This window comes from Xenopus laevis, chromosome 9_10L, assembly GCF_017654675.1.
Source record: "Xenopus laevis strain J_2021 chromosome 9_10L, Xenopus_laevis_v10.1, whole genome shotgun sequence".
NCBI lineage: Eukaryota > Metazoa > Chordata > Amphibia > Anura > Pipidae > Xenopus > Xenopus laevis.
In genome coordinates this window covers 29,626,412-29,645,499 of record NC_054387.1, presented here as the reverse complement: position 1 = coordinate 29,645,499, position 19,088 = coordinate 29,626,412, and the positions used below count along the sequence as shown (strand labels likewise).

General features: G+C 40.5%; 1 protein-coding gene across 1 annotated transcript in view; it reads right to left on the bottom strand.

The window, feature by feature from the left end:
- The window catches only part of fasn.L (fatty acid synthase L homeolog), a 36,353-nt gene extending 25,610 nt beyond the window's left edge, over window positions 1-10,743 (bottom strand). Inside the window, exons 1-3 of the mRNA XM_018235113.2 lie at window positions 10,470-10,743; window positions 2,313-2,448; window positions 1,395-1,547 (exon numbers count right to left, since the gene is read on the bottom strand). Coding sequence (XP_018090602.1) covers window positions 1,395-1,547; window positions 2,313-2,439 — 280 coding nt within the window. The 5' untranslated portion in view covers window positions 2,440-2,448; window positions 10,470-10,743. The remainder of the gene's footprint in view (window positions 1-1,394; window positions 1,548-2,312; window positions 2,449-10,469) is intronic.
- Window positions 10,744-19,088: the final 8,345 nt, after the last annotated feature.

Here is a 19,088-nt window from a genome sequence, read left to right as displayed (position 1 = left end):
ATATCAATATTAATGATAAATATAGCAACAATGTAACTGCTCTGACTTTTCTGTATAAAACCAAAGATTACAACAAGGAAATCTATTAAAAACAGCTTCAATCAAGGTCATCAATGACTCCTTCTTCATCGCTTAATAAAGTTGACCACTCTCTCCTTTTAAATAATCTCTAACTGCCTGGCATCCGTGGCAATTCTTTCTCTTTATTGTATTCTTTTTTTGTAAAAGGTGTTCATAACCTACTACTCTTTTTTTTCCCCTTCTCTTTTTTCCTTTGTCTTCTCTACAGTTTCTTTCATCATATGCATTGGCTTCTCATACCATATTTATACTGATGACAAACATGTTATATAGTTATCAGGTGTATGGGAGTATGGGACCACTTTTTGAATAATGGCTCCATATTTTTGCCAGTCTCTTAGCACCATACCAAACATCAAAGGATCTTGAAAGTGAAGTTGTTTGGCAACAATAGTACTAAGGTCGATTAGTACAATAGCGTGAATAACATTCCATAAACCAATTTACCTGCCTCTGATAGCAATGGTCTCACACCCTCCTGTATAATTTTTACTATTTATATATTTTCAAAGTTATATTTAAAGTTATTTAGGATTTATTTATTTTATTCTTCTCAGCAATACCCTTATCTTATTAAAATTTTGCTTGTGTGATTTATATTTGCACAGTTGTACCTAATAAAAGTTATCCTGATGATGTCCAAAATTTAGGGTCTCAGTCACTCCTGACTGTGCAACATAATCATTTTACAGTTAATGATTGTTCTCTAAATTCTCACCCACACTAGGGCTAGAGATATACTCCACTCCATCTAGTTCTAGTAGGGACATCTACTAACAAAGCAGGTGTCAAGCTAGCGCATAGAGACTTGAAGGGAACATCAGCTGGGGAAAGGGCATGGCCTAATCAATGTGGGGGTGTGTCCTTTAGCAACAGCTAATTGCTAAAAAAAAAAAAAAAAGGCTCATTATCATGCTAAAGATGTTCACTGCACATGCACAATACCAATACTAACTTGTAAAAAAAAAAAAAAACTAGGGGAAGTACTATTGTAACAGGAGTGCTGGGGGCGCTTATATGTCAGGTAACTCCCAGGAAATGTGGGAGCGTTGATCTCCTTGGAAGACCTGGAACTTATAACCACCTAAGTTAGTTCCTTGGCTCTATTGAATCTGTGTGCCCTGTACTTTGCACCTTGCATTTAATGCAACAAAGTGCAATAAACAGGCATTTTGATATAGGATCATGTATTGACACAAGTACCTTTATGAACAGTGATTAGATGTATGCAAAACAGTGAGCAAATTTGCACATGAATGTGTATTCAGAAATGAAAATATTTCACTTGAAAACACAAGAACTTTCCACCTCACCCGCATCTACAATGGCTTCGTAACAAATCTCTAGGAGCAATCGTAACTGGGGATCCATAGTGTGAGCTTGCTTGGGATGAACACCAAAGAAGGCAGCATCAAATTTATCAAGTTCCTTTAATTTCCCGTTTCTTCTAGGCAAGCCATACAGTCCTAGTGAAAGAAGAAGACGTTAGATTACAATTTAAATCAACAGTTACCATATGATTCCTCTATGTAAAAGGATAATATCCTTTGTATCAAACTACTCAGCTTCTCTCTGTTTTAAATTTGTGTCTCTTTAAACAGATTATAACCATGATATTTCATCCTGATCTCTATTTAGACTGGTCCAGCGTCCACTGTTTTAGGACCATTGGGTGGGCACCCCCACAGTTTGGGAACTACTGATCTAAGGAAGCTTTAGCAGAGAGTTTAGATGGACCAAACTACAATACCCTTATATTGCAGTCAGTCTAGACAGACAAAAGGCTGAGTCCTGGATTCGGTGCATCCATAGTTAGCGCAAAAATACAATTTGAAATTGCAAAACTTTATTACATACACTGCGAATGTTCGCAAAAGCCATTTGGTCTCAATCTTTGCGAGGAAATCATTGAGGTCTGCAGTTGATCAAAAAGGACACAAACCTGGTTGCTAACATTCGCAATGGTCTTTGCAAAACATATTACATTCCCCAATTAGACTTCTAAGCAAATACTGAGAAGGCACTTGTTTGACTTCATGCCTATAAATTGTATATAGAACCCTTTGGATAAAATAGAGCTGATAATTATCGTAACCGATACCCTGGGCAGAAGTATTTCCCTTTATGCTAATGTCACTGTGCCTTCCACCATTGCCTTTCGTTAAAATATCAAAAGGTATGTCTAAACTGGAAAGGAGATCCAAATTTAAATGCTCAGTTGGGCCTCTCACCTGGTTTCCACCTTCTGTCATCTTCTGTGACCATGTCCACTCCTTGGATTAAATTATCCCAGAATTCCTGTAGATTGTTGGACTCTGGTAAGCGTCCTGACATCCCAGCAATAACTATGTCCTCCATGTTTAAATTCTAAAGAGAGAAATAATTTATCAATGTATGCAATTGTTGGACAATTTAAGCAATGCAGTGTAGGAGATGTTTAAAGCACATATTAACCAGGAAGAAACAGATGTAAAATAACTGCCATCAGGCCCGGATTTGTGGAAAGGCCACCTAGGCCCGGGCCTAGGGTGGCAGGATTTTAGGGGGGCGGCATGCTGCCCAACCACACCCACATTTGTTCAAAAACACGGGGGATGTGCTGGAGATACAATAATTTAATACATTTCCCGTGTGCCAATCCCCATTGCTCCTGTCCCCCTAGAGGGAACAGGGGTGACGACCGGTAGTGGGCCTAGGGGCGCCCACTATGTAAATCCGGCCCTGACTGCCATTACAGGGGCTTGACCCGCTTTGAGGCCCAAAGCAGTAGATGAAGGTGGAAGAGCAGAATGAAGATATGCTTCAACAGTCATGGTGAAAATACCTATGCAGCCATTAATGCTTTATAATCTTTAGTTAATCTACACAGGTTATCACAAAGTCTATCTTAACTGAAGCTAAAATAAGTAATGTGTCTATTAGGTATAACCAAGTTTTGACTATAAGTTCTATATTTCTGTCTTTTCTAACCTATTCTCTTTCATATTTACAATGGGTACAATATATCAAAGGGTAGTATAGATAAGCTATATACTTATAGCCAGACTATTCATGCAACAGATAAAACATGCTGCAACATCTATAATGTCACATGGTTCTATTATACCTGTTTAATAGCCTCGCATTGCTAATCACCAGACGGCTACAATCAAGCTTTCTGTTTCATGTGTATCTCGCAGAGTAAACAATATCAGTAAATATATGCAAAATATGTATCTTTTCATGTACAGCTGCAGAAAATCTTTAGACTGGGTTTTTTTGAGTCTTAAATGCAAGCAGTGCCAGGTCTCCCGCCTACACATATTATTTATCATATTTATGCCATTTCTATTTGATATTACATTGGGTCCCTCTGAACCATAAGCAGGAGGGAATAGTGATTTTGTTTTGGGTCACCTGTAATAAAGACAGTCTCAGCCTCAATATTTTGGCAACAGAACAACCAAATAATTTAATTTTTTGCCTTCATTAGAAGACAGGACCCCTTTGTTTCTTCTGCCTGATAATTTGATTTTGCAACCATTGTCTTGAAAACTGAATAGGTTAATGCTGTCTCCTAATTGGTTAAGGATTATTTGATTTAGTACGTAGTCTAATCCCTTGGTAGACTGCAAGGGACTTGGTGAAGGTTTGGCTTCTATATGGGTAGTATGTATAGTCAATCAGTTTATAAAATGCCCTGGTGCCAACAATCCAAATGCCCAGCTATTAGTAAACATTTGTTACTACTTTATGAATGTCTGGGGAAAATAATTAATTATACAAACTTTGAATTCATCCTGCGGTCATCACTCCACCCACCTACACAATAAAGTGAAAGTCTAACACATAATAGTTAAAGGGTACAAGTTACACTTGAATGGAGTAACGTAGGGTTGTGCAGACTGCCCATATCTGCAGGAGGTCAGTGGCAATGTACCTGCCTCAAGCCTTCTCTGTAAAGTGATGAAATGCCAACATCTGCCTGCTCTAATGGTTGCTTGGAGCTCAGTGTTCAGTAAAAGTACATGAACGTGTGTATCAGGCAACTCAGAATTAAAAAAATAAAATAAAAAAAAAGTACCAAAACATTGATTTGCAACATAGAAAATTAGAAAATAGATGAGTGCAAGAAGACTTCAGCCACTGATAGGGAGCCTGCCACAGCAGGGTATATGTATTGCTGCTCTCCAGAAAACCAGGCTTGCTTCTAGTATATTACTCAAGGGACAAAATGATTTATTCCTCTGGGAAGGAGAAGAGGCTGTAGTACCCTGGGAGAATACAATCCATTTTGCAGTCAAGAATAGTTTACTGGCTCAAAACACAAACTCAATCTGCCTTGCAATATTAGCAGGTCTTGTCAACATCTTCAGCTTCTCAGTGCCCAATTTGCACACCTTAAGAATTTCAAGCAAGACGTGTAATGGAAAACTACAGCTGTGTAAATCTTTTAACTATTAACCTTGATGCCAACCAAACATCAGAATTGCCAGGACTGGGTACCCAAGATTTCATAGAAAGCACTTCTGGAGGGGAGGGGGCCCGGTGGCAGTCAGTGGTAGTAATGCCACTGTCAATATAAGATGTATAAAAAGCACAGTGACGGTGATGATTAAAAAAAGCATTTTTTGCCAAGCTCAGGTTTTGACTATCAACAATGGTGGCACAAATTTACCCAATGTGCCATTGTACTTTAGGGCAGGTATATCTACCACTGACATGGTGATATGTGTGCCCACTTCATTACAAGTGCAGAGAACAGGGAATGCTACTTTGTAAAGGGCACATGAGAGTGTATTGAACAGGCATGCAATGGCAGAATATCACCTAGAATATCACTTTAGGGTAAGGGCACACCTGGCGATTCGGGGAGATTTAGTCGCCTGGCAACTAATCGCCTCTTCTTTGGGGCGACTAATCTCCCCTGTCTTGCGCTGGCTATAATGAACAGTCCCCTGCGGCATGGCACACGCAGTGCTTCGTATTTCGAAGTCGCCCGAAGTTGCCTCATGAGGACTCTAAGGGTAAGGAGATTAGTCTCCCCAAAGAAGAGACGATTAGTCGCCAGGCGACTTAATCTCCCCGAATCACCAGGTGTGCCCTTACCCTAATGTAGCTAGACACTTTAATGAATTTAATGACGGGGATACCACTAAGGGAGGAACTCCACGATGCGGCTCAAGCCGACACGTCGCCATGTGACGAAATGCATGCGACATGTCGGATGTTCTGAAGATACAGGAAGCGAAGGAGAAATCGAAGGTAAGAACTACATTTATCCGACTGTCGGATGAAAACGCTGCACAGTACAGGTATAGGATTGGTTACCCGGAAACCCGTTATCCAGAAAGCTCGAATTACGGCAGGCTCTCATTTAAAAATGATTTCCTTTTTCTCTGTAATAATAAAACAGTACCTTGTACTTGATACAAACTAAGATATAATCTATCCTTATTCCTGTGTATTCTGGATAACGGGTCCCATACCTGTATATTTGATATGTACATTCCTTATACTGATATATTTTAACCAATATTTAATCAGATGCAGTTGAGATGTTCAAGTTCATTTCTCCAGTTCATGGCATTTTTTAGAGCTGTAGGGCAACAGTTATAAGGCCTCATGCAGGACAAAAAAAATGGCATTGTTCTTGCAAGAGAAGAGCTATTGTGTAATAGGTGATTATAAAAATGCAATACCTGGAATCAGCAAATGAGACTGCTATTGTACATGCGTGTGCTTTTTCTTCCTCTAGCCTTAAATAAGATTGTGTCCTTGTGTGCTCGTCTTGCTCCTTGTACTATTTTGATTAATCTAAGGATTCCTAACCCCTGTGTTGGATTACAGCTCCATCTGGTTGCAGCTAGGATTGCCTTACTAAATATATCACTAGAAGGTCCCTATCACACAGCATTTTTCTGCTAGTGGAGGACAGCTGATGGGACCAGAACTGGCTTGAATGTGATTGATGCATCTGTCAGTACATACAGGGGGCAGATTTCAGCCAGAAAATGACTTAGTTCAACCTTTTGGTCTAAATGTAACCTGCCTAACTGCTAGTTGGGGGGGTGAGATTCCTTCCTGACACATAAATGTACATCAGAAATTCAGTCAACTCACAATTGAAAAATTTGTCTTCCTGACCCCCAAATCAAAATGCCTTTGGTTTAAAGGGGTTGTTCACCTTCCAACTCTTTTTTCAGTTCAGTTGTTTTCAAACAGAAATAAAGACTTTTTCCAATTACTTTCTATTTTCTATGTGTGACCTTTTTCTAATACTGAAGTCTAAAGCTGGCCATAGATGCAAAGATCTTCCCATCTCCCGACCCGCCACTAACCATTCAGATCAAAGTCTTACCAGTCAGATTAGTTAAAGAACAGATCAGCAATGTTCTGCCCCTGACAGCAATCGTACGATATCTATGTCCAACCAAAGCTAGTGACAGTCTCCCACTGAAAATCGTACAATCGGCATTACACGCAGAGATATTATCGGCAGCCGACAGAAATTTTCGAACCTGTCCAACCAAACGACCGATCTCCGCCGGACGAAAAATGTCGGGACTCTCCACACACGGTCCGAAAATCGTACGAATCCTCGATTCGTACGATCAGATCTTTGCGTCTATGGCCAGCTTAAGTCTAATTTTTCACCTTTCTAAAGCTGCTCTGGGAGGGGGGGTGTCGTTGACTCTCTAAACTGTTCTAAATTTATACATTTATTTGATACATTTCTTACCTTTGTCCCTGCTGAGCAGAATCCTTGAGTTTCATTAAAGGCAGCTGTTAGAATTGATACAGTAGTTACTAATACTCCAGAGATGCTGCTGAGAAATGTATTAACTAAATGTTGCAAAATTGTAACAGCGCATAATCTGCACCTGAATTACTGAGCTGCCAGACTCAAACACCAGAGACAGGAACCTTAAACTTAGATTTTGGCCGTTATTTATAGAGAACAATATAAAAACTCAACTGGAAAAGTATTTGGAAGGTGAACAAACCCTTTAAGGGCAGAGACACGCTGCTATTTCGGTAGATTAGTTGGCAAGCGACAATTTGCTTCTTTTTCGGGTGACTAATCTCCCCAAACTGCCTTCCCTTCAGCTAGAATGTAAATCGACGGTTGGATGGCACTCTGATAGCTTCGGCTTTCCAAAGTCGGCCAAAGTTTCCTTGTGAGGCAACATCGGGCGAATTCGTAAAACAAAATGTTCAGAGTGCCATCCTACTGGTTACATTGTAGCCGGCGGGAAGGCAGTTCGCGAAGATTAGTCGTCTGAAGAAGAAGCGATTTGCCGATGGGCAACTAATCTCCCGAAATAGCAGCGTGTGTCTCTGCCCTAAAGGAACTCTGCCCCTTCATATAAACTATCCTGCTCTACATTTTGCTATGGGGAATTTATACCTGTTCTATGACCTGCCATATAAGGTAACACACAGGTTTTCACAAGATCAATACTGAAAAACGGAATAACGTGTGTAATGTTATACACAAAGGGCACAACGTGGAGAGATGTACAGTGACCTTTCAAACTCTAATTACAATTTTATTTAGTCATTGCCATTATGAGTTCTAGCAGATCTAGCAGATGAACTCACAGCAACTGTACAGTAACCTACTGACCCATAAGTGGGATACAATCAGATTTTTACATTTCTTCCAAAGTAGGCAAACAACAAATGGAGCTTGAGTGACAGTCACAGATACTGAATTACACTCAGAGGTAGGTCTAAAGACAAACATAAAACAGAGCTATAGCTATATAAATAGACTAACAAAGAAATCACATGTTTTGTATTTGGGTTTACAGACTTAAATGTAACACTAATAGTGTTACACAAGAGTTCCTATGTAAACCAGTTGCCCTATCTCTTTGTGAGTAATTTCTTCTCACTATAATAATTATTGATTATCAAAAATGTTATTACAGCTGCACCTGGTGATGACAGACTAAGGAACCCTCTCTTGGAATAGCAACCTTAATTGTTCAACCATATGTGCATCTATTCTCTGTATAACAGGGCCAGTATGTTAAAAAAATGGGCCCAAATATTCATCTTTACTTGGAATGTCCAAATTCCCCAAGATCTTCCCTCAAACAAATTTAACATTAAATTTAACTACATTTGTTTTGGAATATGTCCTGTCCCCAACCTTTAGAGGAATTGAGATTTGCCTATTTAAAGGTAGCTTTGTGTGTCAAGAAATACAGTTATGGGATGGGATCCATTATCCGGAAACCCATTATCCAGAATGGATATCCAGATTTTGTAATGGAATTACAAAAAAGTTGTCTAATCCATAGACTCAATTTTATCCAAATAATCCAAATGATTTTGATTTCCCTTTTCTCTGTTATAATAACACAGTACCTTGTACTTGATCCCAACTAAGATCCTTATTGGAGGCAGAACCAGGCAATTGGGTTTATTTAATGTTTACATTTTCCAGTAGATTTAAGGTATGAAGATCCAAATTACAGAAAGATCTATTATCCAGAAAACCCCAGGGCGCGAACATTCTGGATAGCAGGTCCTATACCTGTACTTGATCCTTACTAGGCTGTATAAACCAATATTACCAAAACATATCCCATTGGGTTTTTTATGATTTTTAGCAGGCATAGGGTAAGGTGATCCTGATTATGGAACAATCCCTAATCCAGAAAACTCCAGTTCCCAATCATTCTGGATTATAGATCCCATATCTGTAATGCCATCAGTGCACAAGTGTTAACGTGAGTAATTCTTATCATGGTACACATGATGTAATGCAGGGACATAACTACAGAAGAAGCAGACTCGGCGGCTGCAGGGTGGCCCCAGGAGGTATAGGGGCCCCATGAGTCCCTAATTCATATACTATTTCAATAAATGTTGGTAAAACAGGACAACCTCTAAACATTTTAGGAACTGTGCTGTGGGGCCCAGTAATATATCTATCAGTAATATATGCCACTGATGTAGTGAATATTTTAACATGAATATTTGCAGTTTTGAATACACTAAGAGTAATTCCCATAAACCCAGAATGAAAAGAAGGCCCACTGTCCTCAGAGCTTACAATTATTTAAAAAAAATGCTAGTGATGCATTTATTTCAAGGAAACTCATCCCACATCCATGAAACTAACAACTTTATATAGTGTCCCTGGTAGGAGTTTAGCATCAGCCAGAAGGCCTCAGGCTGGGCTCCTTTGTTTTATGTTACCGCCAGCTAGATAATGCATTCCTTTGTACACAAGCGCCACATCAGGACGAATTCCTCGTCTTTCTATTCAGATTCAAGTCAATGCATGCTTGCTAGGTTAAATTGGACCCTAGCAACCAGATTGCTGAAACTGCAAAACTGCTGTTTAAAATGCTAAATACAGCAGAACCCCCATTTTATGTTTTTCAGGGGACCAGAGAATAAAGGTGTAAAATCCAGGACAATGTAAAACCAGGGAAATGTATTATGCTCAATATATAGGTGGGACCACAAAACAACAATGTAAAAGGAGGGAAAACTTAAAATCAGGGGAAGTAAAATGGGGGTTCGACTGTAACAAACAAATAATAAAAATCAAGGGCAGATTGTCTCACAATATAGCTCTCTACATCATACTTAAAGTTCATTTAAAGGTGAACAACCCATTTCATATAATTAAATTGGGTCACCTGATTATCTTGCCAGGTGATGGGGAGGAGGAGTCAGAGCTGACATACTGCACAAAACGAGGCGTGGCACACATGACGTAATACCACCAACTTCCCTTTGAAAGGAAAGAATTGGCGTATTGCAGAAGGTGTTCTGAGATTAGATAAAGCTTTGCAGCTGGCGGGATTTCCGACGCCATAAAAGCACCTAATATTGAGATAACGAGACGCTATCAGGGCTCCCTCCTGCTGTAATTGAATCTTGACCTCCCGTGACTACCAAATTCTGTTACGGAGATAAAAGTTCACCTGAAACAGAAATGGCTCCGCACAGATATAATCAGAAACTGCCTATGGCAGAGAGGGTGTATCTTATGCACAGACATTGCAGCTGAAGGGACGGCTCTTCCCTGCCGCTAGGGCTCCATAGAATGATGATGATGCACAATGCGCTTTCCCTATTCCAGTTATATATACGGTAAAAGGCATCTCTACGTCGTCTGAAAGACTGTTAGATGAGTAAAATAAGGATAGGAATAAAATTAAACATGGGATTTTTTTTTTGTTCATTTTCACAATATAAAGGCGCGGATGTACAGGCAGACGCTAGGCACCCGTAATTGGTATTGCCCGTGGCTCAGGGAGACTGGATGCCCGTCGGTAGACGGTTCCATAGAGATGAGACGAGGGGTGAATCTGCTTACTCCCAGTGTTCATCGCTAATACCCCGGCCTGCGCACACTATAAAGAAGTACCAATCCATACCTATTAATGGCGCAGCCTTCCTCCTGCGGTGATCAGGCTCAGTGGTGATTAGTGGGCAGGTTACAGATACACAGATGCTGGCCGTGGGTTCCTTTGGGTGCAGGTGGAAGTCCTGATGCTACAGATCTCGGTTCCCCCGATTGATGCGTGTGTCCCTCCTCTCTTCCTATCTGCTCCCTCCCTCTCAGGCTCCCTCTAGCTGAGCCTGACACAATTTAAATGATAGACATTCAGCGCCGGCCACGCCACATGGTCTGACAGCTTCCCCGCACCAGCATCCAATGAGAGAGAAGGTTGGGCTCTGGGGCTCGGCCGTGGGGTGATTCCTAACCCCCCTCCTTCCAGTTTCCTCACTACCACCCCAATTGTGCATGCGAAGGCACCGCAAAGCCAGGGGAGGTTGTGTGCACAGACATTAACCTGGCGGGGCTTGGCAGCGCATGTGACAGTTGTGTGGGGTGACAGTTGTGTGGGGTGCCAGGGGTCGAAGGGATGAGGAAATGCACCGAATCACTTTTCTCCATCTACCTAGTCTATTTCCACATACGCGGCGTTTCTACTGGATCTTCCTCTTTGTCTATTCGCCCTGTTTGCTGTATCTGTAAATGTGGGCAGATATGAAATGCCCGTATGTATGTACATATACTATCTGCCCACACTTACAGATACAGGAAAAAGGGCTAATACCTGTTTATAGTGAATGCTTCAAGGCACATTCGTCTCTCCCTACATGGATGCTATGTATATATCATAGGCCCACACATATGGCATCTTGTACATAATACACATAGTAGGAACATCTATAGACACAGATAAAAGCTGGTTATACAGACAAAAATAATTGTTCTGGCAGTTTCAATTACATATATGCGATGCACCGAATCCACTAATTTGGATTCGGTGAACCCCCGAATCCTTCGTAAAAGATTTGGCTGAATATTAACCAAATCCAAAGCCTAATTTGTATTTGCAAATCAGCAAAAGGGAAGGGAAAACAGAACCACGCACTGAGTGCTTTGACAAAAAAAAATCACATGATTTTAAGGATTTGGATTCGGCTGTGCCAGGCACAAGGATTCAGCCGAATCAGAATCCTACTGAAAAGGGCCCAATCCTGCTGGAATACTGAACCAAATCCTGGATTTAGTGCATCCCTAGTATATATAATTGTGTACATAAAATTTATTACAATGCAATATGAGTTCAGGGAAGTAACAGAATACAAAGTGTGAAAACTATGCTTAAAGGAGAATTCAACCTGTGGGGAAAAAAACCCGTACCTCCCACCCTCCTCCTCCCTCAAGGCTAACTGCCCCTCCCCCGCCAAGGGAAATGCCCCATACTTTATAATTACCTCTTGGCACAGATTCTTCCAGCTGACTGGGAGATCGGCAATTTCCATGTAATGCCGATCTCCCAGTCGGCTTACCGAGGAGCCGGAAGATGGATGCGTGGAACTCTGCTGGAAGAATCTGCGCCGAGGGGTAAGTATAAAGTATGGGGCATTTCCCGGGGGTGGTAGTTAGCCTGGGGGGAGGAGGGCGGGGGGTACAGGTTTTTTTCCCTACAGGTTGAATTCTCTCTACAGGTTGAATTCTCCTTTAATGGCATCATATACTGTATTAGCCGCAGCAAAATGGCCTCTCCAAACTGACCATACAATATGTCAGCGATCATGGGGGGGAAAGTTGCTACATCGCTTTTAATTCTACATACATGCACCTTAGATCTCCAGGGGAGCGCTTCACTGGCTCACCTAAAACACAGCAGTTTGTCCCAGACAGATGAGTAACTGATCCATTTGATGTGGTACATGTAAGAGAAATTCCATTATATCTGGATAGTTCCCAAAGGGCTATAGCCAGCTTGCAGACACACCATTGTGTGTTAATGGATAAACGTATCATTTGGTTTTTTTTGCACTTCACATTCAAAATACAACAGAACAAAGGGAGGCATTTTGAACTTACAAAGAAACTTTGTTGCATTTTAAAAATAGTTTACAAATGCAATATAATCAATTTGTATTTTTGCAAAAAAAAAGGTCCTGGAAAACCAATCGTGTATAAGAACCCTAAGATCTTCAATTTTATTAAGCATAAATTACTTTCTGCTGCTGAACATAATGTGCTGTGCAATGAAAATCAAAGGTTTCCTTCACCTATGAAAGCCACTGAAAAAAAAACAGCTGGTGTTAGTACAGTACAGGTATGGGATCCATTTTCCGGAAACCTGTTATCCAGAAAGCTCTGAATTTACAGATAGGCCATCTGCCAAAGACTCTTTTTTATCCAAATAATCCAAATTTTATAAATGATTTCCTTTTGCTCTATAATAATAAACCAGTACCTTGTACTCAATTTAAACTGATATATAATTAATCCTTACTGGAAGCAAAACCAGCCTATGGGGTTTATGTAATGGACATGATTTTCTAGTAGACTTAAGGCATGAAGATCCAAATTACAGAAAAATCCATTATATGTAAAATTCCAGGTCCCAAACATTCTGGATAACTGGTCCCATGCCCGTAGTATATTTTTTTCTGGAGATTTAGCACCTTAAACACATAACTGAAGGTGCGGTTGTCATTTCCCATTTAAGCTCATTAAAGGCAAGCAATATGACAGCAACTACTTGTATGTCTAACTGCAAATATGGAGAGTATACTCTATGCAACCAAAGAGCAATTGCCCATAAATGTTTAACTATCATTACTCCACAAGTTCAAAACTTTCCAGTAAATTACCCTTTTCTTCATTGTCATAATGAGACAAAGCTACATCCTCAACAATCTTTTATCAGTGTCATCATGGTAATTTTTTTTAACCATTTGAAGCTCATTCCACATTTGTTTTAGGGTGGGCTCATGTCTAGGACAATAGAGGATCTCTCTATTTATTTTGATTCCTTGGACATTTTTAATGTGGCCACTTCCAGCAACTTTACCAACAATCACTAATAAAAAGACATATACATTACTTATATGTACTTGCCATATTTCGATTGACGTAAATGCAAGTATTTTAACGAAGTTTCGCTAGGAAAAAAGTAACACTAGCAAACATTTGCTTAGAAATGTCTGCGCTGATGAGTTTTCGCTGGCAAAACCTTTGCGTTTTCATAAATAAGCAAGTTCGCTGCAAATTAACGTTATCGAAGTTGCGCAAAGTGTGGCGGAGCCTTCCGAGGCCAAATTTCGCCTTTAGTAAATTTGCCCCAATGAGTTGCTTTTTCAAGGTTTTGAGGGCTGCAGGCTGAATATTACAAAAAGTATAAACTTGCACCGCTATTACAGCATATAATGTATTAATGTATATGTGAATGTATTATATTACAGCCTATATAATTCTTGGGGCACTAAAGCCATACCCTAAAACTGGCCCTGCATTTGATAATGAATAGAATTTTCATAGATTTCAATGAACGGTGCGACACAACTAATATTTTATAGGTTATTTGTGGCTCTTGTTTAATATAAGAAAATAATGCAACATTTTCTCATGAATACTTTTCCATTTTACACTGTAGACAGGTGTGCATTCCTTTATATTATACGGTATACACCTACACCCTCACACACCTTGCGGTCTAATGTTCTCTCTGCTCCTTCCCCCCCGATGCTTAGTTATTATTTAGTCACTAAATTCCTGCTCATAATAATGCAGAGAACTTCACTAATTGCATTTTCCCACATTTTGGGATATATTTATCAAACCTATGCAAGTGAATAGGGAGCGCTGTGGATGTTTACTCTATTTTCACCCTTTTGATTAATATATTCCCTTGTGCCTTGTACAACATTCACTTTTAGACTGTAAGATCTAATAAATGGGGCCCTCTTTACCTCATGTATCTGTCAGTATTTGTACATAATCGGTACGCTTCATGTATGCACCTTTCTATTGTATTATATGCAGGTATTTATAAATGCTTATGACCAATAATAACGGTAGGAAATGAACAAACTCTCTGGTGTTCAGTATGACTGCAAGCAGCCCAGTAGATTACTGGAAGAAAAAAAAAAAAAAAGAAACAGAGCAGCGAGCATAGCAACAGAATTCTCCTCACAGCAAATATTCTGAGAGGTTCTAAGAGTACATTTTGTTAATGGAAATGCTACTTGTCTGGTCGACAGAGAGGTGTGCTTGGAGGGGAGTTTCCTAGCCAATCGGCAAGGCTGTGTGGGTGTTGCTAGGAGATAGGGTGATGTGGTGACTGTGCTGAGTGGGAGGGCTCACTTTGAGAAAGAAGCCAGTAGTGATGCAATCTGAGCTTCTCTGAATCAAGTCTTATTTCAGGTCATTCAACTCACTAGTGCGAGTGCTTTTCAGGGTTATTAGGGTTCACATTTTGGAGGAAAAAAAAAACGTTTAAAGTAAAACTTTTTCCCAAAGGTCTTGCAACCACTTGAATTTATATTGAGTGCAGTTCTGCCTCAGCAAAATCTGCTTTATGCTGAAATAAGGCGCCAGGCAGCAAACCGTGCCAGAATTATTCCTTGGAACACAGGAGCACTGTATTCAGGGCTTGGGATTTATGGAGCTAAACAGCTCCCTATCAGAGATGCCATGAATAGAAGGGGCACTGTGTATCAGAGGGGTAGCCATGAATTGCAGGTCCCTATTTCACACTACTTTCTCATGTGTGCCTTTGTCATTTACCAAATTCCCCATGTGCATTTATCAGATTTATTCTGCCTCACAGCTTTGTTCCTCTGCCCTTTCTCATTCACTCCAGGCTCACTAATTTATGGGTCATGGCAGTGGCACAAAAAAACATGTCAAATGGAGGTTTGGGAAGCTGCCAGCTTTATAAAATTGGTGCAACTTTTTACACATGGGCTCAGGAACTACCCATATGCACAGAGGCATCACCACAAATTCATCCAGTGTGGGAAAGCAAGTGACATAGTTAATGGGGTAGTTTGTTTTAGTATGGGGTTGACATACCCCATCATACATAGCTGCCATAACCAAGACGGAGCATGAGCAACTGAAGCCATGTCATTTTTAACTGAACATGCTCCTGTGACCAAATCACAGCAAAAAGGACAGTAAAGGTCAGTAATAAAGTCATATCTCCTGCTTTGCAAGTCCCTTGTGGTGCACTTTGGGAGGGAGGTCTGTGTTGTCAGAAGGGCTTTGTTCTCCTGTAAAGGGACAAACAAAAGAATGACAGAATATGGGTCATCTTCTAGTCCGTCTCAGTAGCAGGGTCACTGCAAGGATCTGATTGTCCAGGGGAGGTTAGCTAATATTTAGCGTGATATTTCGACATGGTTATACATAGTCATATAAAAAGTTTGGGAACCCCTCTTAATTCTTTGGAGTTTTGTTTATCATTGGCTGAGCTTTCAAAGTAGCAACTTCCTTTTATTATATAACATGCCTTATGGAAACAGTAGTGACATAAAGTTTATTGGATTTACAGAAAATATACAATATGCATTATAACAAATTTAGGTGCATACATTTTGGCACCCCAACAGAGATATTAGATCAATACTTAGTTGAGCCTCATTTTGCAAATGTAACAGCCTCTAGGCTGTTACATTAGGTAGCAGGTGTTTTTCTTGGAATGCGGTGTTCTTCTTCCACCATGCAAAGTGCTTTTTGTAATGATCAAATAACTACATTTTTGTTTCATCAGTCCAAAGCACTTTGTTCCAAAATGACCGTGGCTTGTCTAAATGAGTTTTGCATACAAGTGACTCTGTTTGTGGCGTGAGTGCAGAAAGGCGTCTTTCTCATCACCCTGCCATACAGATGTTCTTTGTGCAAATTGCTCTGAATTGTAGAATGATGTACAGATACACCATCTGCAGTAAGATGTTCTTGCAGGTCTTTGGAGGTGATCTTTGGGTTGTCTGTAACCATTCTCACAATCCTCCGCATATGCCACTCCTGTATTTTTCTTGGCCTGCCAGACCTGGGTTTTAAAGCAACTGTGCATGTGGCCTTCCATTTCCTGATTACATTCCTAACAGTTGAAACTGACAGTTTAAAACTCTGAGATAGCTTTTTGTAGCCTTCACCTAAACCATGATACTAACCAATCTTTGTTTTCAGACCTTTTGAAAGTTCCTTTGAGGATCCCATGCTGCCACTCTTCAGATGAGAGACAAACAAAGGCACAACTTGCAATTGGCCACCTTACTGTAAATACTGTACATTTTCTCATGATTGGACACACCTGCCTATGAAGTTCAAGGCTTAACGAGCTAATCCCAGTTAGCAGTCTAAAATATATATCCCAACACCAATTCTGAGGTTACAATTGATATAAATAATTTCTATACGCCTGATCCCCTGTATCATAAAAAATTACAGCGGTTTAAGATCCGCTCACCATTGGTGGTAATTGGCAAGGGTGCACCTGCCCCTAGCCCTGCGTTTATTACACAGTCTTTCCCACGTTCCTCCCAACAGTTGTTTACATTCATAGATAAGTATGCATAAGGATCAGCTTACCCTCTCCACGGGGTGACCCGGGTGCTGCCGCCCCGAGTCTGTCGCTAAGGGAGACGTTTTCAACTAGTCACATCCAAGTCGTTGCGGCGCACTCCAAAGTCAAAGGATCGCTCATAGGTTGTTGGTTAAAAATTCATCCTTTATTGGTTACATCAGTTTAAAAAGAAGAAATGCTAACCATGACTTTGGAGTGCGCCGCAACGACTTGGATGTAGTTAACGAGCTAATCCAACCAATTTGGTGTTGCCAGTAATCAGTATTGAGCAGGTACATGCATTCAAATTAGCAAAATTACAAGGATACCCAAATCAAATTTTTGCACAGCCAGTTTTTCACATTTGATTTAATTTCATACTGAATACTGCTTCATACTGAATACTGCTTCACTAAAAATCTTTGTTCAGAAAACATCCCAGTACTCAGATGTTCCTGGGAAATATACATAGTAGTAATATAGCAAAAAACAACTTGAAGTCTTTAATTGATCTGGTGGTCTGTCCTCAAGTGTTTTTAAATAAAATGTCCATGGACATCAACAGATAGGGGCAAGGGGCACTTGCCCCCCCCCCCTTGGATTTGTACTTTATAATTAAGGATATTCTCTTGCCAGGCGGGATGCAAAGATTGTGCATACCAGAGCTATGTTGCCGATGCCGCCCTGGACTTCTATTTATATCTCTGCAAGGTTCCGCACTCGCTCTTTCTTTATTCTGTTCTGTTATATCCTCCACGATAATGGCCTGCAGTGATTTGAACCTGCCTCCCATCCAATTGCTGCACAGCTCTTGTTTCAATGCAAAGAAAGCACGCAAGTCAAAGTGTGGGTTGGTCGGGGGAACCTGTATCTGGACTGCACTGTCTGCTCTTGTCTATATAGAGGTGAGTCTCGGGCTCACCTCCAACATGGACTTATATGCATTGTGTGTTTGTGTACTCACAGAGCTGAAGTCACTCCTGCCATTTATAATGCACTGATCTCCCCCATCATGTCTCCGTCCTCAGTCCTTGCCACAAATCAAGTTGTGATCTCAGCTCCTCTGCAAAGTGCTTATTTTACTTCTGTGCTCCATGTACCCCCCAGTCATTGTACTTTTCCGTCTCCTCCTTCCAACTTCACTTCTCTGTTCTCCTTCCTTGCCCCTCCGTACTGTTTTCACATCTTCTTCTTCTTCAAGCTTCCCTCCTACCCTCTCTGTACATGTAATTTAGTGCTCCTCTGCAAAGCACATATTTTACTTTGGTGCTCCAACCTCCCCCTCAGTCACTGTACTTTTCATTCTTCTACCTCCGACTTCAGCCTTATTTGATACTATATTTCACTGCTCATTTTCCATGTAATTTTAACAAATCACGTTTTAGCAGGCATTTCCAATTTTTAAAAAAGCCACGTTATGGTTTTTTTTATTGCAGCCAATGATAAATAAATGGGAAGTACTAAGATTAGCATACATTAAATTTAATAGGAACATAAGCATAAAAATAATAATATGAGCTTTGCTTGACTTTTTTAATGAGTGGAAATGCCTGCTTAAACATGATTGGTTAAAATTAAATAATTAAAAGGCTATTGGTTGGAAGTTTGCAGAATTATGTAAACAATTATGGGCGGGAAGTTAAAATGGGCACCGCATTGAAAATGAACAGTGAAATATAGTATTAAATACGACTGAAGTTGGAGGGAGAAGAAGGAAAAGTACGACTGAGGGGGGAGCACAAAAGTAAAATACGCACTTTGCAGAGGAGTAAGATCTCAACTTAGTTTGTGGCCAGGACAAAGACACAATAGAGGAGATCAAAGCATGATATATGGCAGGACAGAGGAGTGACTACAGCTTTTTACCATGTGCAGGTCTGGACTGGGAGTTAAAATAGGCCCTGGCATTCCAAGTACTCAGAGGCCCAAATAGTCCTCCACCAGCCCCTCTGGCATTTGCCAGATCCCACAGATTGCCAGTCCGGGCTTGACCATGTGTGAGTACGACTCCTGACAGGCTGCATTCATCTATACATGAAATTGCCTTTGTGCTACCCTGCTATGGGTTCTGGGGGTATTTATACCCCCAGAGTTGCCGTAATGCCATCCTGGTTTAGCTGGGGGCGGGGCCACAAAAAGCATGGGCTCTAAAAATTTTGTGGCGCACTGCGT